This window comes from Pseudopipra pipra, chromosome 12 (genome assembly GCF_036250125.1).
Source record: "Pseudopipra pipra isolate bDixPip1 chromosome 12, bDixPip1.hap1, whole genome shotgun sequence".
Taxonomy (NCBI): Eukaryota; Metazoa; Chordata; class Aves; order Passeriformes; family Pipridae; genus Pseudopipra; species Pseudopipra pipra.
In genome coordinates, this window is record NC_087560.1 from 11,094,537 (window position 1) to 11,116,176 (window position 21,640).

The 21,640-nt window shown below is 38.0% G+C and overlaps 1 protein-coding gene across 2 annotated transcripts; it reads right to left on the reverse strand.

Moving 5' to 3' along the window:
- Window positions 1-137: 137 nt before the first annotated feature.
- Window positions 138-21,498, reverse strand: USP8 (ubiquitin specific peptidase 8). 2 transcript variants are annotated; one of them, XM_064668851.1, is made up of 20 exons: window positions 21,365-21,498; window positions 16,283-16,447; window positions 15,536-15,680; window positions 15,010-15,095; window positions 12,372-12,516; window positions 11,693-11,750; window positions 10,834-10,978; window positions 10,412-10,574; window positions 9,284-9,428; window positions 8,870-9,090; window positions 7,116-7,730; window positions 5,942-6,031; window positions 5,280-5,360; window positions 4,625-4,887; window positions 3,793-4,005; window positions 3,131-3,341; window positions 2,578-2,814; window positions 1,839-1,981; window positions 1,331-1,463; window positions 138-1,097 (listed from the first exon to the last, which is right to left on the reverse strand). In XM_064668851.1, the coding sequence occupies exons 2-20, from the start codon at window positions 16,384-16,386 to the stop codon at window positions 912-914; spliced, it is 3,384 nt and encodes a 1,127-aa protein (XP_064524921.1). In that variant the 5' UTR covers window positions 16,387-16,447; window positions 21,365-21,498; the 3' UTR covers window positions 138-911. The 2 variants fall into 2 exon arrangements, with proteins under 2 accessions (XP_064524921.1, XP_064524922.1); XM_064668852.1 differs by lacking the exon at window positions 5,942-6,031.
- Window positions 21,499-21,640: the final 142 nt, after the last annotated feature.

A 21,640-nucleotide genomic window follows, 5' to 3' on the forward strand; every position in this document is an offset into this window, starting at 1 on the left:
ACTTATCAGTTCTATGCAAAATAGTACTTTTTTTCACCTGGAGAACCTTTAAACTGTGTGACTATGACTCAGACTGTCATTACATAGAATCCTGACTATTACATTACAAGCTGGGAATGAAACACCAAACTCAAACATACATTTAACAGGATATATTTTTAAATCATTTCTTCATTAAGGTTTTTAATGCATGTGTACATGAAAATTTATATTAAAAAATTAAAAAGGAAAATCTTGTTTGTTTAGAATAACTCTGAAGTGCACAAATATTGACAAAAGCTAACAGAAAAAAAATAATACAGCTCTGCTTTTTTATTAAGTAGTGTTGCAATTACTTAGAGCTGGCAAATAAACGCAATCCTCTGAGTTTTAGAGATTCTCACAAAAAGGACAACATTTTATTATATACATAGTTCTGATGTGCAAGTATGCAATCAATATGTACACTTACATTCCTAACTGTTTACATCGTTCTAGAGTATTCACAGTAGAATCAAGCTTAAGGTTAGAAATGTGAAAAGGCCATTAACAGTGAAAGAAAAAAAATAAACCAAGTTATGCCTTGGGATTTTAAGACATTTTAAACTACTTGTTAATAGATTTCAGATGACTAAGCTAGAATTTAATTTTGGAGCAGACTAAAAATATAGTTGTTTTTTAAATAAACAGTAATGCGAGTATGCCTGTAAATGGTTCCACAGATGGCAGTATTACCACAAGCGTTACTCATCAGTCTCCTGATTGTTAAGCACTACTACGGACCAGAGCGAGCCTGCTTGCAGAGACACTACTGCAGCCATCCCCACACCTGGGAGCGACTATGTCTGTCAGAGTTTTGCATATTTATATGCATTCCCATGCCTACTTTGCTCCTATAGAAAGAAAACCGGTTTCCTTAACCCGCAACTACTTTACGTGGCCATATCCACTGCTCGCTGTTCATAGGAAGTATAAAAGAGAATATAAGCAGCTGAGGACTTCACCGACGACGCTGAGATCTCAGAGACTTCATGGTCATCAAACTTAAACCAGCGCTGTTTTGAAGCATTTTTGCAGTAGGCTGTGTAGTGCCCCCCATCCAGCCCACCATAATGATTCTGTGAAGGTAAGAAAAGAATTAGTGGCCTCAAAAGCTGCCATTTCTTCCCTGGTAAGGGAAATAATCTAGAACATGAGATTTTTTACTAACTACCAATCAGTCTTTTTAGAACACAGCTTAATCTGCAACTGGATAGGCAGCCTGGAAACCTGGGTGAATCACACAGGCTGTGTGACCCTGAGTCATTGCATAAAGTCCAGCTCAGTTTCGAAATGTGCCACGGTTACTTACCGACACTGAGAACAGATTGTATCTCTTCAAGGTATTCTTTGGACCAATAACATACTGTGAAAGGTCAAGTGTTTCCAGTGGAAAATCTACAGAAGTTTGAAGCTTTTGTTTCCATCTTCCATCGTAGGAAAATCTAGAGAATTAAAAAGCATCATTAAAAGTTACAAGTTATTCACAAGGTACTTAAGAATATTAAGCATGTTTGTTTTCCCTTATTTAACCAGGATGTGATCTCAATTAAAGCCCCCAGTTTTGTTAATGTGTTAACAAACACGTTAATAGGTGTTTCTTAGCAAAAAATGAAAAGAGGTCACTTGTAAAAGTGCTTTGTGAACTACAGCTTTATAAAACAAACATCAGATGAAAATAAAATTCTTGCAACATTACAACTGGAAATACATCCATAATTTTCTGTAATTAAAAGTGGTCAGCTACTGTCCTAGAACAATCACTCTCCATCAAAGCCTGATCACTCCACCCTAATTTTCATCCATCACCATTTCCTTACCGTTTCAAGTGCACAAGGAGAACAGGTGGTAATTTCCAAATTTCTATTTTTTTCAAAGAATCCCTTCGAGTTTTGCAATGGCTACAGTAAAACCTATTATTATCAGTAAGCTTTTCCTCTTTGGAGAACAATCTAAGGCATTCCTAAAACAAAACACAAACACAGATTGTGAATGGCAGGTGCTTATGAAAGTGTAGCAAAAAATGTTTGTTTCCTATTTGGTTGTTAACCTGCATCAATTATCTGCATCCTAAATTTCATAAGAATGAGGAAAAGTGAGTTAAATTTCAGTGTAGAAGCAAATTTTACTATATTAATTAGTATATTTTAATGTATATATATATTTAATTTATATATAAAATTTATATATATATTTAATTTTAATATATTAATTAGCTGCAAGTCCTTCAAAATATATTGACAGTGTTTTGTTTAAAACCACAAAATACTTATACTGTGACCTACAAAAGCAAATCCTATATGTCTTCTCTGCTACTACAGCTTCAATATTTCTATCCCGCTTGTATTTTAAAACTTCTAATGGATGACCTATTTTTTTAAACTTAAAAGGAATTAAAAATTGTGAAGATTCAGATCTGTTCGTGTTTTACATTAGTGTAAATTAGACGGGAATTTTGACCAACCCCTTCAACAAGAGGATAAGCAGAAGCAACATCATAATGAAGTCCCAGAGAAGTGTTTGTGCCTCAGGAGCTGTTCCCCTCTGGTTGCACCGTACCTGCAGAGTGCATTTACTGGAGGACGCGAGCGGTAGCGACAAGTACATGAAAGCCTCAAAGGTTCGGGACTTCTTGTGACACGTGAGACACTGCACGGTGGACTTGAACTGGCCTTGGAAGAGTGCCACAATAATGGATTCATTGAGCTGTTTGTGCTTGTGCCAGGCTAGTTCTGCTGCTCTGAAGTCATCAAGGTGATCATTGTTTTCTTCCTTGTATCTTTTCCTGTTGTCAGCCTGGATAACAGAAGTTTAAATACCACATAAATCAGAAGGCTCATCTATAGGCAAGCATACTATTAAATATTTTCAAGTATATTTAAACATGTCAGTGTAGACATCCAGTTCTTATCTAGTTAGGTTTCTTCCATGGCTCCCTTCAGTACATTATACTGTTTCATACTAATTTCCTAATTAAATTCTGAATACTTGCATTTCTTTCTATTCAAAGTTGCAGTAACATAACCTTCTTATAAAATAAGAAGGCCTTTTAAAAATTTATTTCTCTTGATCATCTGACAGATATATAATTTGTTACAAGTGTATTGCTTACTTTATTTAGGTCTTCATGCAAGCCATCCATTAGAAAGAGAAGCAATTCTTGGGAGTCCTGTTGGCTATATCCTGCAAATTGGTCATTAATCTTTCCAATTGTAATTTTGAAGTCTTTTGGACTGATATATTTATACTGTCCTGTCCATAAAGCTTTCATTATTACACCAAACTCTTCTGCCACTTCACCTTTATGCCCCAGGAAATTTGACCTATAAAATAGACAAAAAAAAATTGTGAGCCCTTCCAATAACTGTTTTTTAGTATTACTGTTTTTAATTCAAGACATTATCCCAATTTCAAAATAATTTATTTAGACCAAGAAAAACTGTCTGTTAGATTGAGCTAAAATTTTTGTCTACATTAGCATTGTAATTTGATTCCATATTCAAGATAGAAGGTACAGCTGTTTTCAGCTTGTTTTGTAAACTGCTATTTAAATACAGAGATTGGTTTTAGGAGGCACTAGTACGCTTGTATTTATGAATGTGATGACCACAGTTTAATTACAACTGTCCAGTAAAACCTATTTGGTGACATATGAATTTTGAAAATGTTGAGGCTCCTAAAAGGTATCATTTCTCTTCTACTTAAAAAAAAAAACAACCCCACTAAGTGATCTTTTTGAATTGGCAAATATAAAGCCAGATAAGAGATTGTTACCTGTTAATATCATCCTGATACAAGTTTCTGTTAAAATAGTCAGCCAGGTGAGGTGCATTGCACAGACACTGTAATATGGAATTCATATAGCAAGTGTTCCCAAGGTTACGGAGTCCTGTGAGAGCTGGTCCCGATCCCCCAAACACAGGATTAAGATTCCGAATTTGTGATGCAGAGAGTCTTGAAATTTCTGCTTTAGTGTAACAGATGGGTCTGTAAGGAAGAAATTGGTTTTTAAGAGTCTCAGACTTGACAAGGCTGTACACATAAACCAAGACACCCCCTCTCCTCACCCCCCAACCCCAGGGACTGAACTATCCTTGCACAAGATGTCACCAAATGCAATCATTTAAGGTATTCAAAACCAATCAATGCAAGTGAGATATCCATATTCACTGGCCTATAATGAGGCTGAGTTTTAGGCTTCATCAGTTGTGGAATTTATGGGGGTTCTTTTGCTTTATTTATTTAATTCAGAGATGAAAAGTTAGCTGTTGATTTAATCTAGTTTAAAGTCTCAATACTTTGCATTTCACAAGCTGTGAGAAGACAAGCATTTAGCATGTTAACACAAATACCACAACTTAAAAAGCAACTGTTGTCCGATTACATGGACTGTGACCTCTGAAATTCCTTTTAATACATAACAATTACATTGATTCTCCAAAGATAACTGCCATAATGAAATATTTAGCAATGAAATTTCATTCTATCCCTCTGGCATCCTTTCAAACCTAACTAGAAAATATTAATGAATTTTGGTTGGTTAAACAGAAAGAAGTCCTATGTGCCATCATATTGCATGAGCTGTGATATAAATTATAGAACATACTTATTGTCACGATTGACTGCAGGAGTTACAGGAATTCTTTTCTTCTCTTCCTCCTGAATGGCTTGGGTTATATCTGGGGAAGAGTAGGAGCGCTTCAGTTTGGAGTGTTCTCTCTCTCGTTCAACAGTCACCTGTGGCTTGGGTTTATGAGTTGGAGGGGTTGATGGAGGAGTAGATGAAGGAGCCATTTCTGGTGGATACATATGAACAGTATTTGTTGGCGAGTGATAGTAACGAAAGGTTCCAGTGATTGGATCCAGAAACTTGGGGAAAAAAAACAAATAGTTTCAAAACCAAGTAAAAATCCTTCATTAACTTACTTACCTACTTATAAATTACTGTAAGAACAGTGCATGAGTTTTTCAGACATTGAGATGTTAACAGTCATGACTGGCCTCAACATTTAATAGATTAGATTTACTCGAAGGGAGCACTTTCACCAAAATGTCTATTAAACAGGAACGGCTTCATACCAGGAACAGCAGATGAATTCTCCTAGTTTCATTACAAATAATAATAAAATTCAGAAAGTAACCATGTGGAAGTTGAAGAAGAGTGAAAAATAAACAAGTTCTAACTTAGAAATAAGACACAATTGAAATGCAGGACAAAACTGCACAAGGCAACTTGATTTTAGTATCAGAAGAGGAGTTACCTTTGCCCAACCTGCAGGCAGCCCTGGGATTATCCTTCCCATTTCTTCACTTCGTGCTCTCATTAATGGCTCCCGCTGAGACTAATAAACAAAGAGAAGTGTAAGGTACATACAGTTACCTAAACAGAGCAACAGGCTGCCTGTGACTTCCCTATGGGGTTACATGATTCAATGCAAACCAGTACTATAAGAAATTCCTTGATTATAGCTGGAAATACAGTTTATTACAACAGTAATTTAGTACTACTCTTTTCTATCACTCAATCTAAACAAAACCCATTTGTTGACAGTCAGTATTACAAAGGTCTCACAATTCAATTTCTTCCCTAAAGAATTAGGAAATATTAGGGATATGTGCTTTTGTTAAACACACAAGGATGAGCTTTCCTGCCTCTCAAAGCAGCGTGCGAAGGAACGTGCGTGAGATGATGAACGCGCGTAAAATGCTTGTTAATGCCATCAGAAACAGTTCAAGACTTCTAATGAAAGCTTCAAATATTTTTTCAGATGAATATGACAAATGAAAAAAGCAAACAAACAGCTGTAAACATGGCACAGTCTTAAGATGATGACTTTAAAAATTGAAATGAGGTGGAATTTAACATAATCATGAAGCATCTGCGCTTGATTATTTTGGCTACATACAATACATTTGTATTTACTTTAAGTTTTTCAGTATCTTGTTCAGAATCCTCTCTAAGGGGTCCTGGCTTTTGAGCTCCACTGTCTGGTTGTCCTTTAACCCCAGTTTGCTGTAAAAGATTTTGAGACAAGGCTTCAATTTTCATCTAGCATGCCAGTAAAGAATGCTGATAAAGCAGAGTTATACTTTCTTTTTTGGCTGTTAAATGCATGTGTCACAAAGAAGTGGTTAAAATAGGTCTTTTTTATTCTTCCTACTCTATATTATAAGCAATTGACTGGAATAGTTTTTGTAGCTGAATGTTGTATTACAGTTTCAAGAGCTCACAGATAAAACACAGAAGTTCCACCTACACTACTTTCCCCCTGAAAGTTGCTTATATATTTCAGACTTTTTCCCCTTTGACTCCTCACTGTGGCAAAATCTCTCCATGAAAAAAAAGGCAAACTGTGAAGTCAACCTGAATTTATCATAGGCAGTCATTTTGGGATTATGTGAAGTTGCTCTGTCAGTCAAAAGCTCATGAATGACTGTGCTAATGTTGCCCACAGGAAGATTTATTTTGGCTTCCTTGTGCATTTGGATTAAACAAGCGTGAGAGTTTGATCAAATAACAACTGCAATTGCAAAAGAAGAGAAAAATATCCTAATGCATGTTCTTGAGAAATGGTTGTAAAGACGTGTTCCATTGTTAACTCAGCTTCACAAATGGCTCTTGTTTCATGATCAGATGACTTCTACACTGAGAAATTTTGCAATTTTTTTCAATAATGGGGAAAGAAGAAACTGTGACACAATCCCCCAGAGATTTGGAAGTGGACTGTTCTCAGCAAAAATACTAGATTAGGGTGTTCCTTTGCTTCCTGTGCCAGGAAACAAAATCCTGTTCTGTCAGCATTTATACAGCTGGGGGCACTAAAGTGTTTGTTATGACAGCACCATTCTGTCTCTAACAGTGTAATATACAGTACTGGTTGCCCACCTACCAGCAAGAAAAAAGGCTGTCTTGGGGAAAAAAAACCCCCAAATCTATTTGTGTCTTGGTTTTAACTCTCTCCTCTACTTTTATGTAAAAATAGTCTAAATAAACTTCAAATTATGTATTTCAAATTTCTAGATTGATACTAAACTATTCAGGATGATTTGAGTGCATAACTACTCCACATTTGATGATGATTTTCTTTTTCACTAACCTTGCCTGAAACAAAGGTCTGAGATGCATCACCCAGTGCCCGTCTCGGCGTTTCTGGTGTTCGAGTTCCTTTTTCTCTTTCTTCCATGGATGTTTTGTCAATCTCAATCTTTTTTGCACCAATGTTTTCCAGTTCATTTTTATTTTGCTTTTTGGCTTCAATTGCTTCTCTGCGTGCTCTTTCTTGTTCCTTCTCCTCCTGTTCTCTTTTTATTTGTTCATCCCTCTCCTTCTGTTCTCTTTCCTCTTTGGATTGCTGTAGCTTTTCTTTGTGTTCCTTTTCTTTCTGTTCTTCTTTTGCTTTCTGCTCCTGATGTTCTTTCTCTTTTTGTTCTTGTTCTTCTTTTTCTCTCTTGAGCCTCTCTTTCTGTTCTTCTTGCTGCCTCTCCCGGAGTTCTTTTTCCCGCCTGTTTTTCTCTAACAAAGCAGCAGTTTCTGCGTGTACCTGACTTTTTTCTTCTTCTGTCAGAGCACTCTTCACATCCCATACCGGCTTTGTGGAACGGTCTGGAACCACTCGTCCATTCTCAACAGGCTGGATGTCACTGCCTGTACCTGGAGCTTTTGGTCTGGTATCATCAGAGATTTTTAGTGAAGGCTTTTTAGTGCGATCCACCTGTAACACAGGTGCAGAACACAAAGTGTAGAACATCAATTTACTACAGCTGCTGCCACTCTGTTTGCTAAGGTTTTCCTAAGTGAGATTTGTAAGAGAATAAACACGATAACAAGTTGACTTCTGCCAAAGAGAGTGATCTTTCAATTTCATTAAATCTGATCTTGTTAGCAGAATTAGCAATTCACTTATCTTCCAGATGTGAGATAATCAATGAGATCATCACAAGCCCTACAGAACCACAAGGACAGCATTAAGCACTGATTACCACAATTCTTTATTTTCAAGCTTTCAAAGGTGAACATTGTAGGGCAATCAGGCAGCCTAATTTGGGCTTGGCTCTCTCAATCATGTGACAGAGCACATGCTTAAGGCAGATCTGCTTGATGGGAAGGGATATTTAAGAATGGCTTAGAACTAGGATAGCAAGTTGGTTTTGATGCTGAAGTGAATGTTCTGATGGACTATAAACTCATCTGGTTCAGGTAAGAACAGAAATAATGTCTTTAAATTTTAAAGTTTAGTGTCTCCTGGCTGAAATCTGTACTTAAGCCTGTATGCAGAATGGTGAAAGTAAACAGCTTTTAGCCTTCTCTCCTAAGGAATGCTATTTTAGTATAAGAACTCTTCAAAAGTGTCTTTAGAAAGTTTTATTTGTGTCAAAGGAAGAAACAAATCTCTGTACTTTCACTACTGGGCCAAGGGTGATGAACCACCTAAATATTTTGTTATTTGAAGGAAGATACATTTGCTAGGAAGCAGATCTTTAGAATAGCCAAGGTAAACCAAGGCCTAACTGCACTCCCTGTATTTCATCCCATGTGTTTTGAGTATAAAAGTTTGCTTATAGACTTTCTGAATTAATGATCAACTGGTGACCTTTGATTTCTCAGGTGCTCACATAAAAATATTCATGAAAAGTTCTGCAATTCTGTTAAGTATATTTAGTTCATAGAGTTCTGGAGATCAGTTCCCATGGCTTCACAGACCACCAATAGTCTCTGTATCAGTATACTTGTGTACAAGGCTTGAACAAATGTATTGAGTATGTTTGCTTGTGGATTTAGAGTTCTGTGTGTGGCAGGTGTCTAACAGATTTACTATATATTAACTCTGAAAAAAAAAGGAACACAACTTACCTCAGGGATACTTCTTGTAATTGATACTGGATTAACTACCAATGAACTGTCAGATTTTGGAACAGCAGCATCTTGTATGTTTGATCTGTTAAGTGATTTTAGTCTCTCTTCCAAATTATCTCCTGTTTCTTCATTTTCAATTGCTTCTGTTGGGGATGGCTTTACAGCAGCAACAGGGGGAACAGAAGTTGGCTCTTCCAGAGATGGATATGTAAAATCCACTGCAGGAGAGGAGAGAGGAGGGAAGCTTAAAAGAGCTCTTAAAGCAAAAACACAAAAGCAAAATAAACGCCCAAGTTACAACCCAAAATTTAGTTTTTAGCCAGAACAAGGCTCTCCCAAAAGCATCTGAATGAATTAAAGATATATGCAGTGATTACAAAAGCTTGGTGGGGTGTCATCCTTTTTACTTACAAGAAACAGTCACTGCTTCACTCCTGCCATGCTGGGGTGGAGTTACTCTAGCATTTGTTGTATACTGGGGAAAACAAAGGAGCCAATTTTCATAACCTCCTTCTAGAATTAAAGGTTCATTCTGCAGTATGGTTTTGCTTTCCCACTGTATGGAAAAAAAGTTTGAAATTAATTGATTTAAAAATAGAAAGGAAACTTTTAGAGCTTGATAGCGTGGTTGAAATTTCTGTGTCTAGTCATTAAATTGCAAGGTTATTTTTGAGATTTTTAAGTAAGAATTAAAGAGGCTGCAAAAACAGATCCTCTCTGTGTTTGGAGAATGTTCAACACAGGTTCCTGGCTCTATTTACAAGAGGGTGTGAACATTTTCAGTACAGAAAGATCCACTTATTGCTACTTCACATAACAATCCATGCAGAAAAATATTTTTATTATAATATTTGCTTCAGTTTCTTATCTGGTTAAGTTTGCTGAGTGATTAGTGCTTTAGAAAGCACAACATTAACTTTCTGAAAACCTCTTGAGAGTTCAGGCTCCAGACTGCCCTCCTCCTGAGGGCCTTCCCAGTATTAGAACATGAACAAGGCACAGAGGGCTCAGAGAATATTCTCTAAAGCAATAAACAGGGAGAACTCCCTGAACTATCTCTGAACTCCAGTCTTGAATGTTTAGATAACAGAAAGATGTGTGATCTTTCACAAGAGCCACCTCTATAGAGAAGAGGGACAACACAGCCAAAGCTAGAGTTTGACTTGAAAGTGTTGGGCATTTGCTTACTATAGAGTCTATAAACTCCCTGCACTGAAGAAGCTCAAATTTAAATTCATACTTATCTAAAAGTTATATTCAATAATGCAGAAAAGTTAACCATGCTCAAAATATTTCTGGAGCCTCCCTCACTCTGCTGTTAACCTATTTAATAAAAGATGCTGTCCTCTACTAGAGCACGAGCATGGGAATGGGAAACTTCAGACTACACTTCTGCTATTAAAATAAGCAGGCTTTGAAAACTGAACCAGGATGCTTGCCTGAAGTGTCATTAAGGTTTCCACATAGTTTGTAAACACAGGTGCTTTAAGACCTTCTGATTTATTGAGATGATTAGTGTAAACCATGAAACTTGCCAACCTTAAACAGCGCATCTTTCAGGCTCTGAAGAGTTGTTCCTAACTTTAAGTCTTCAGCAGAACTAAACCAGTCCAGTAGTATAACATAATGAAACTGTCCTCTCCTCTTCCATGGATCTCTAGAGTCCTCTGGGAGTCTAGCTTCAATCCAATTAGCAGTAACTCTGAAATGTATTAACATGCATTTAAAAACAAATGTACAAGTAACGTTTTATCCAACAACATATGACCATATATGTTTATGTGCCTGGACAAAATAAATATGCTTTATGTTGAAGTCAGTATGTGCAAGAACAGACCTGTCCAGATACATCTTACCCACTGGTATACAGCAGGGACTCTGAAATTAAGTGTACAAGCTCTAAAAGCATATAATTTTTTATAAAATTAAATATTTCATTATCATTTAACATTCTGTCATACCCAGGACTGATAGCTTCTTCTGGGACACTGATAGATCTTGGAATACAGGATTCCTGATAATCCTTCAATCTTCGAGCATCCATTATAAGCAATTCAATATTTTTGTCCGACATCATTGCAAACAGTTTCTCAGGTGTGACAGCTCCTTGAAATAGAGAAGCAAATAGATATAAGAAGCTACATTATAAATGGAGATAGCTATGATATCTGGCTGGTGCAGTCAAGACTGCAAATAGATGAAATAGAATTAAAAAGTCCCACAAAGTCACAGAGGTGAGACATTATAAACAGATTGGACCTTTTGCTCCTACTGCTGTAGTGATTAGCACCTGATCTGCTAAATTAGACCATACTGAATATTTCAGTGATAAACCAATTTAAATTTTTGTGGTCTCACTTAAATCCAGCTATATAGGCAAGCATTTGTAAAATATATACTGCTAATGCTCCTTCTCAGTTAAGAACTCTAGAGAACATTTTCACATATTTATTGCAAGAACAAGAAACAAGGTTGCAAGGGGAAAGGAAAAATTTCTTATTTAGCAGAGAAATATTTCAGCCTTGCCTAGATTTTTCTTATCAGTTGAGGAGATGTTTTTCTTTCTAACTTGAACACTTCAGAACTAGTTCAACTTTAGTTATTAAACAGTTGAAAAACTAACTACAGCTTTTTAAGTTATAAGTGATTATAGCTGCAATACAGAGTTAATTTATAATTTGCTATAACTGAAATACAGGATACTAGAATTCCATCAAATTCTGTGAAATAACTTCTTAAAAGAATTGCAACTGCTTAGGTGACTGGTACACAGTCATATGGAGACCTTTTTCACACCTGTGGCAGCACTGCATTTCTTACCACTCAGACTGTCAGACTGATCCTTTCTTTCCAGCGAATGCTTCCTCTCACCATTAATCTGTGTTATAAGGGGGGAAAAAAAAGTTTAATATGTAATACTCAGAACCAAGGTGGCCAACAGACACTGATTCTCACAGACCTTGAAGGAAACTGGTGGCTGTTAAGACACAAGAAGGAACCTAGCACAAGTAAGCTGCTTCTGAAGATGTGCTGACAAATGTACTAAAAAGATACCAAGGCTGCTGCTCTGCCTAGACAGAAAAGAGTTAAAAAGGCAATACAATCTAGGACAGCATCATCTACTAGATGAAATTCATGCAGTATTTGTGGAGAAGTAAGTTTGTTTCCGCACTTCCTGCAAAGTCAACCATCTCCTAAAAAGCTTATTTAACATCAGTTTATTACCATTACCTTGGGTTTCTTGCACTAGATAATTCTAGTATAAAATAGGCTGAGCTTTCTTGTACAGTCAAATTCTATCTTATGCAAGACTTGGAGGTTGTGGACTCAACATATTCCAAAAAAATGTCAAAGAAGGATTACAGGGAGTGTAAACTAATTACTAAAAAAATCCCCCACCATGACTCTGAACTGGACATAGTTACTAGCAGAGACCAAATGCTAGATTGAAACTATATATTCAGACTGAATTAAAAAGTTTGTAAACATCTTCAGTTACCCTTTGGCTTTTTCCTTTGGAATCCACAGCACTTTCTGAGGAGTTTTTGGCTGAACTCTTTCCATCATCCTTTGGTTCTTGCTTTTTCTGCAGCTCTTGTCTGTCCCTCTCTTCAAGTTTTTTCCGAACTTCAGCTTCCTCATATCTATCAAAAAAAAGAAAAAAGTCTTTTTTTCAATATTGTGCTATTGACTAACCTTGGATTATTAACATCAGAATCATTAAGTCCTCAGGAAGAAATTTTAAAAAAAGTATTCAAAGTTTTAAGAAAGTTAAAGTATTGTCAGTTCTTGTATTCCAACAATTCCCATTTTCCTGCATGACCGTGTGATCTTATTTTTCCCACTTTTTGAGCTGGTTTTCCTATTCTGAAATCCTGTTTTGAGTCCTATTTCATAGCCACTGCTTGTAAAGCTATTTTTTTCTCCAAATCTGAGGTCATTCTTAGCTTTGGTATCACTAAATGTTTTTCATTTCCTACTGTAAAGGATAAGGACTGGTGATTTACAGGGAAACTTCAATATATAACAACACTCATCCCAGGTATTTTATTTTAGTTTGCATTGGAGCCTGTTAGGAGTAAGTTAGCTCAGTTATCTAAATGTCCTTCTCCTGAGAAGTCAGATCAGAACTTATTATGTGCCTGGTGCTTGTTTCAAACACTGGACCTACAGGGAAGCCAATGCAAGAACTGTGTACATTCATGAGTTTTGATGGACCTGGGTCTTGCTGTCCTTCTCATAAAGCCTCAGACTTGACAATTAACCTCCCAGCCTTTTGCTGTTGGAAGGACAATCATGGTATTGTAAGCCAGTGACCTCCAAACTGCAGTTTTTAGATCACCCACTGGAGGTTTGCACAGTCACATCACTGTTAAGTAGCATTTGCTTATATTTAATACAACTGAGAAGTTTAAGGGTTACTAGGGTTCCATAGAACAAAGAAGAATGTTTTGAACTAATGATTTTGATTACTCAACCAAGCAGTGAAACATGAACACTGAACTGTGTTGACAATTGCTTGTTTGAATCAGATGTTGCCTCATCAGAGTTAAAGTAACAATGACAATACAGCTGTATTTCATATCAAAAAGTACTGTGTTAATAAACTAGATCATTAAATCAAATTCTGCCTCCAAATCTACTTCACTAATTGGCCACTAACAGGAAGGAAGCAGCAAGTCTGTAATTTTATCTTTTAAACAGGCTTCTTAATTTGGCACAGGCATCGTAAGCTAGAATAAAGCATTTTGTTCCCACTTGGAGTTAATGACACTAAAGCATATTTCATATTTTAGTTTAATTTGGTCAGTATGGAATATTTGCCCATCAATTTCCCCTTTTATATCTCTGAAGCACATAGTAGGTCATTCATGTAGGTATTCCTGCTCCTATACAAGTGGTGTTTCAGCAGCTCCACTTTTAGTTAACAATTAACATTGAAACTATTTGCTGGCCTACTGCCTGGGGAAGAAATTATACAAATAACTTCCCTGAAACCACTTCTGTAGTTACGTAGGAGTCATGTTTCATTTCTATTCCCTTTAAATATTTATACATTTTACCCAGAGCAGTTGAAAATTATTGTGTCAACTTCGAAACTCTTTTCCTTTTGTAAAAAGCCAAAAGTCACTAAACAAGTCTCTAAATTTTGGGTTTCTATAAGTCTATCAGTGTTTACTCTTACAGTGAATTCATAGCTCTGTTGAGTTTTAAGACTCAACTAAAAACAAAGAAAATCTAAAGATTGTTTCATATACAGTATCATGAGACATCTTTGCAAAGTCCCTCTTCATATAGGTTTAACTATAGTCTTATTGTTCACTGAAACTTAACTTTATAGATTAAGCACTTGGAAGGGAATAAAATGCTTTCACAAGAATATTTGGGAAGGGCAGGGTGGGACATGAGACACAGGAAGGGTAACGTGTCCAGCTGCAGAGAGAAAGTTAAAAGGGCAAGAAAGAGTTGCTAAGCATGCAAGAAGCAGACAAGGCTGGAAGCAACACACACTGCACTAAATATCATCTAAAGACAGACTCTATCTTATGACTTCTTACCAACACCACTTTGTGGCTTATGGCACAAAGATGTAACTTGACAGCTGTTAATCAGGTACCCAAAAGTCCATTAGCATCAACTTAGTTACATACTGGCAAAACCATGTATTGCATATACTGGCTGCACATAGCAGAGAAAAGGTAAACTATAACCACACTAGGAGGACTTTTTAACATATCTGATTATTAGGAACATTTACTAATAGATTTGGTTTCAGATGACCTTATGATTAAGGAGAAAATCGCTCTTGATCATCTCTAGTGTATGTATCATTTAGATCATATGGGTTCTTTTTATTAGTCAATAAACAAAATTAGAAGACCATGTCAACAAATCATAACTGCCAGGAATTAGGAGATAATGTATAATGTGACAAATTATTGGAGTGTGTGACAGTGAAAATTATTTCTAGTAACAGACTTCTGGGGATAAACAGTTTTAAGGTCTCGAGTTTCAGCTATCTAGGGTCTACTCAAGTGCAATTGCTTATTACTAAATAGCATGAAAAACTGAAATTGCACATGTATGGGCTTCAGGTGTAACGAATAAAATCTTATCTATCAACTGTATTCACGTACCTGAGTTTAAGGCTGTCTGACAGTCTTTCAGCTTCTTCAATAGCTTTTCTTAAATTTGTAGGTCCCAGAATTGAATGAAAATAATCCTAAAATTACAAGCATCACATTGCATATTAATAGTACAGCTTAAGAATGCCTACTTCTGTGCATATTAAGAGTCATCAATATACAGAGAATTGGTATTATAATGATATTAATACCAACAAAAGGAACTGGTTTGAATCAAAATATTCTCCTCTCAAACATGAGTTTGTAAGTAAAATTGTTTGAATGGGAAAGATGACAAGAACACCTCTCCACGAAAAAATATTCCCACATTTGACAATTTATACACTTTATGTACTAAAAGCAAACTGTAAAAAAAAAATTAACAACAGACTTGTCAAAAACAGGAAGGAAGGAATAGTGTCATAAGTGAGGCAGTTACTTAATACCAGTGTGATCCTTTGAATGTGCATTAGTGTAACTCTCTGTACTTCTCATACTTTTACCAATGCAGAGGAGGTCAGTCAGAAAGCTTTTATACCTGTTGCTGCTTAAAATCAGGTCTTTTTTTAATAAAGTTATAAACAGTCACATATTTCATATATAGGATGTAAGCTTTTTCTTCATCTCGGTCCAATCTGCTTTCTTCCGCTGCCTTGAAAATCTTAAGGGCACTCTGCACATAACTGAAACCAAAGAAGAGGATAAAGCACATGATTGTTGACTTGTCATTACAACATGCCATATTAAGTGTTTACAGCCTCTGCTCATATATTAAGCATTTGATTTTACCATCTTAATATAAGCTTTTCATTAAACATGAATTACAATCATGTTCCTCCAAATAAAGTTCATTTTTGCTAGCTTGTTTACTAGCCTTATTTAAAGACTTCCATAATTAAACAGCATACTGAGATAAGGAAAAAAGTACTGTTCCCTTCTAAGAATAACTTTTTTTTTATAGAGGAAACTAATTCATAGTAAGACAAAATGAAATCGTTGATTATCTAAAAATGCTAGAGGCAAAGCATTTTCTATTCACATATTTGCTGAAGTTTTTATAATTTTTAAGAATTTGCATTTATGTAGCTTTTCCTCCAAGTATGCAAATCTTCATGGGCATCATGCTCTGTCCAAGCTATGTTTTGGCAGCTGAGATCCACACATAAGACTATCAAAGGTTTTAAAGCTAACAGAAATACCTGAGGAAACTTAGATCCACAACAAATTTGTTCCGAAACCACTAATACTTTTAATATCGGTTCAAAATCAAATATAACATATATACCTCTTTGTACTTGTCTTTTCAGGTTTTATTTCTGTCTTCTTGTTGAGATCTTTCAATGAAGTACAGAGATACAGCTCCTTAGGTACAGATGCCACAGCAGGCATGTTGTTACTTATGTCCCTCCTAGGATGGTACCGCTTCTTAGAAGTCTCTATCAATATTTTTCTGGAGGGGGGAAGAGGTAGGAAGAGCCTAATTATATTCCAGTGACTTTTAATACACTTATAGAGTTACCTGTGTGGGTTTATTACCTAACCTATCTTACTTTATGTGAGCTAGCACTAGATGCCAACAGAGTGGCTGAACACTTAACAGTATAAATTAATCCTCTCAAAGTGACAGAATTGTTTGAAACCACTCTAGGTAATTTATCAAGGATGTCCAGCAAGATGCTGCTAACTAAAGAATAAAAAATAGTAAGTAAAGAAATGCTGACTTAAGAATGTTGAAAAATCATTGTATCCAGCAAATTTATTCTACTGAAATGCCAGTAAGTATACTATAAAAAATTAGCTGACTTCTCTGTACTCTGCAAATACACACCAGCCCCTTGGAAAAGTGACTTCTAATGTCTTGGTAAGAGTAAGCTGAGAAAGCAAGATTGCTATGGGTAAAGTCAACTTGAAACTTCTTGGTCTTCAACTCCTTGGTGCTATTGTCTTTGTGCTTCCATTTGAAAGTGCTCTCCAGGTAGCCCTGAAATAGTTAAGCAGAGCTTGGCTAGAAGGGACTATTACATCATCCCATCTGACACAGTGAAGTCCATTAAGTCTCCTGCAGATAGTCTATCTAAAACTCTTTTCATCTAATACACAGGAAGCTATTTTAGCCCTTGGAGGTGGTGGGGGAGGAACTGAGCTCCCTCACATGTAAGTGGTGAGACGTTAAGATGTGAGCAACACTGAAGAAACTACGGGGAATTCCTTAGAAGAAAGGTGCTCAAATGATCCCAACAAATCAATTACTTCCTAGCAGAGAAAAAACACATGGATTTTGACAAGATGAAGGTAGAGCATTTCCCTTTCACCCTCAAGGTGATGATCAGCATGACAAGTGTGACTAAAGCCACCATCAGCCAGTGACTTCAGAGTGAAGTTTCACCCCACTGAATCGATCTGTAGCTGACTGCCACCAAATTAGGTGATCCTGATTTCCCTCCCTCTTTCTCATGCTGGTCTGGTGCTTCTCCAACCTCTTATTGAGCCAATTCAGCTTGCTGAAGAGGCAGAAAGGCTACACAGCTTGTGCAAGGACAGCAGTTGGCATGTGCAGTCAAGAAGGAGAAGCCAAGCTGGCAATGCGATCCCTTCCCATGGCACAGAGCTGTTGTATACCTTGAAGCATCAGTGCACACAGTATTACTGGGTTAACTGTTGTTGCTCTAGGAACTGGTTATCAAATAACAATACTAAGTTAACCCAAACCTTTGGTAAGTTCATGTTGGAAATAAATGCAAAAATAAGATAAAGATAGATGGCTAATGATGGTTTTTTGGTTTAAGGTCTGGGATGCCAAGGTCAGACTAAAGAACATCAAGCAAGACAACGTACTGCTTGAACACAGATGCTGTACTTGCTAATTTCCAATTATGTAGCAACTTTTTAAAACTGAAAAACTTGTCAAAAATCCTCCCTAGGAGACTGATTTCCACTTAATTCTATAAAGTAAATAATAAATCCTCAAATACTACCTTTAATACATAAAATGAAAAATATATGCCATACCTACTTATCTTAAAACATTGTCTTTCCTATATAAGGTGTCTTATGTCCACCTTTAACTTTCAGGGTTTTCAACACTTAGGTGCTGAAAACAAGGCAGATGATTCATTAGAAGAACTGTATTCAGCAGAAACAAAATACAGACACTCTGCCCCAAAGAAGAGGACCTTTCCAGTGTAAAAGCCTCTTAGCCTAAAACAACGTTTTACATCCTCATAGCTTATAAAGAAAGCCTTCACTCTTACTAAGATTTTAGCATTGCTTGTCTAATTGTCCTGTCAGAGCATGTCTTTACCTGGCTTTTTTTTTCTCCTTAGAACTGTAAATAGACTTTTCCTTTGAAGCTTTAAGTCCCTTCCAAATATATCTTCAGTGTTTGCTCTGTTATGTAACCAGTATTTTCTTAATCTTAAGTGGCAGCATTTGGTTGTGTTCTGACAGAATATTGTAACTAAATATGTAGTCCAAAAAGATCTGAATATAACACTAGTGTGATGTGTGCGTATGAGCAAAAAAAGCCCCAAGGCTATGTGGAAGATGAACCATTTAATGATCTCAGTAAATTCTCAAGTGTTGCTGACACACTTTGAAAAGGGCAGCTCTTCTGGAGCCTCATCTATACAAGTATAGAACTAATGAATAAAAGCCAACTCTGAGCTTTGGCCTGAAACAAAAAGGGCTTTTCCATTTTTTCCTATGGTTACGAAGTTATTACTGCAGGTCTTTAAGTTGCCAGGCAAGTTCAATGCTGAACTTTTATTTCCTGATTTAAAGAAATTTCTATACCTTTTTTCAAAACATGAGCTTCTAACCACAGTATCTGATGAATGAGGTATTACTCTTTGAACTCCCACAGCACCATAATTCACACAATATGCTGCAGTGAAATGAGTAAGAACGGATAAAGAATAACATTTTCTAAATTTTTTTGAAAATCAAATTCTCAACAGCCTACTTAATGGAATTACATACAACGTATGTCGCAAATTGATAGATTTCACCTGCAGTTTCTAATTCATTCTTCTATACAGAATCTTAACTTTGGAACTGTAACTAAAATTTTCAGTCTCATGCATCAAAAATCCCCTAACTTGATTTTGAATACTACAGACTGACAACTAGTTGCCAGTTGACTGCTCAGTCTTAGCTCATGAGGACCCTTAAAACTTCTTAAGCTTCTATGAAATTTCAAGATGTGCCTTACCTTAATTTTTCTTTATACTCAAATGAACAAGTTTTTTTCCCTTCATCTTTGAGCAGGCTTTGGGGAAGACTACGATTTCAGAATCCAAATCACCTCCTTCATAGATAAATATTACCATCTGATTTTGAACACAAGTTTTGCAGATATTCAATTCCTAACTGGCCTAGTCTCAATGAGGGAATCTGGCAAAAGAAGTGGCACAAATAAAACAGTCTGGGAGTAGTCAATGTCCATCAGGGAAATGCAGAGACAGACCAGCTACTGCAGGTTATGGACAAGGCCTGTAGTTGTTTCCTCTAGGGGAGCTGCAATAAATTGCAGTCTAACCAGAATCCCATCCACTTTATCAGGATAAAATCCCACTGCTCCAGTCTGTACTGACTAGATTATGCTCACTTTTGTGGAGCATTCCATTTCCCTCCACACTTAGAATCACTATATGAATACAATGGCAACACTGAGGCATGAATGAACCCTTCCAATTACATCTGTGGCCTTTCATACATCCCTAAAGAAGAGAGAGATCTTCTTTCTCAGCAAGAAGAGAAAACTGGATCACAAAACCATGAAAACAACAGATTGAATAAGCCGTAATAGCTAAATCTATGATTAGTCAACCTGTGACGAAGAAGAAACAACCTATTTCAGGCTTGTCAACTCTTTTCTTAAAGATTAAGGTCAAATTCAAGACTTGGGATCTTTTCCACCCCCAGCTGAAGTATTATCTCAGGCTCTTTTTTTGTACTTAGGAGTGCTGAAAACAAGGCTAATATCCCAAAAATATGAGGGAAGTCACGCTTGAATGATTATGGGCATTTGACATACTGGGAATGGATAGTTTTACCCTGACAGGGAAACATACCTGTTGGTAACAGGTTTGTCAACATCTAATTATCATGCCAGTTTTACTAAGGATATGAGTAAGCTTTAAGTGGAATGACACTGTAGCAGTTACGCTGCAAGCAGCACACACTAACGCACTCTGAAACACATTGACATGGTAAGTACTGTGCATCACCAATTCAGGTACGTAATAAAGTATTATTCACTTATTTTTGTCTCTGACAAATGAGCAAAATGAGTAAATGAGAAATGAGTTTCTCATGAGAATTAAGTTCCTCAATTCTCTTGGAATTACATTTTACTATCTGCATTTGGTACACAAGAGTTGGCTTTGTTAAGATTATCAGTGTTAGTCAGATAGAGAATTTTAAGATGATTGACCTACAAAACCCACCAGCATATTTAGCTCTGGAAGGCCTCTAGCTCTCTTCCAGGCTCTGGTACTGTTAATAATACAGGCCCTGGTTCTGTAACCTAATGTGCATAGGCTGATTATAACCATTGGGGCTTCTTATAGCAAGCCCATTATGTTCACGCAGGGTAGCCAAACTTTCACCATTGTGCTGGTCACCACCAGGCACAGGGCAGCAACACAGCACGGGTCTGTCTCTGCCCATGGAGGTGCTCAAACCTGCCCTGCCAGGCCTGGGAACGACTCTCTCGGCAGTGAGAAAACCCTTTGACAGCTCCTTCATCCAACAATTTACCTGACACCGAGGTGAGGGGGAATATATTATAAAGTTTCTTTTAAAAAAATATGCTGAGTTTTCTGCAGGAAGTTTAAAAGTTACTCAATCTATGCAAGAACACAAATAGTTCCACTTCTTATTTAGATAAACGAACATCTGCAAGGAGTACGCAAACAGCAGAGGTGATAAGAAGCCGGGGAGGTCGCAGAGAGGCAGAGAACTCCCCCAAGTTTATAACCGGGCGGTCAATACCGCTGCGGCGGCCCGGGGCCGTGGCAGTCTCCATGACACCGCAGGAGTGCAGCACTCTGGGAAGCGCCGCTTCCCTGCCATCTTCCTCCGGCCGCTCCCGGGCTCCGCGGCGGCTCCCCGGCCCCACTCACTCGCCAACCCGGCCGGGCTCAGGCCGGGGTACTGCGGACCGCCCAAGGTCACACTGCCGGCCCCGGGCCGGGCCAGGCCCGATCCCCCCGCGCGGCCCGAAGCGGGTCCCCGCCCGCCGCAGCCCCTCGAGGGCCGCCCCCCCGGCACGGGGGGCTGGGCCCGGGGCTCCCCCCGAGGGCGCCCGCCCCTCCCGCCGCTGCCCCGCAGGCCCTGCTCCCAGCCTGCCCGGCCGCGCACTCACCGCCGCGGGGACTCGCTGCCTCCGCCCGCCGGCCCGGGGCAGGCCCATGTCCGAGCGCGGCTGCCGGGGAGACGCTACGCGGCCATGGCTGCTGGGGCGGAACTCGGCGGCGACCGTCCCTCCCTCCTTCCCTCCCTGCCTCCGTCCCTCCCTGCCGGGCCCCCGCTCCCCGCGGGGGCGGGACTCTCACGGCCCTATCCGTGCCACGGGGCTGGGCTCGGGCCGCGGCGGGGGCCTGGCTGCTGTCCTGAGGGAGCTGCGGGGCGCGGCCGCGCT

Coding starts and splice junctions, on each gene's coding strand:
- USP8 (XM_064668851.1), bottom strand. CDS start 16,386: ATGCCTGCTGTGGCATCTGTACCTAAGGAGCTGTATCTCTGTACTTCA. Junction 9,429..10,411: donor TGAAAGATGCGCTGTTTAAG/GTTGGCAAGTTT, acceptor TTTTCCATACAG/TGGGAAAGCAAAACCATACT. Junction 7,731..8,869: donor TTACAAGAAGTATCCCTGAG/GTAAGTTGTGTT, acceptor CCTGTGTTACAG/GTGGATCGCACTAAAAAGCC.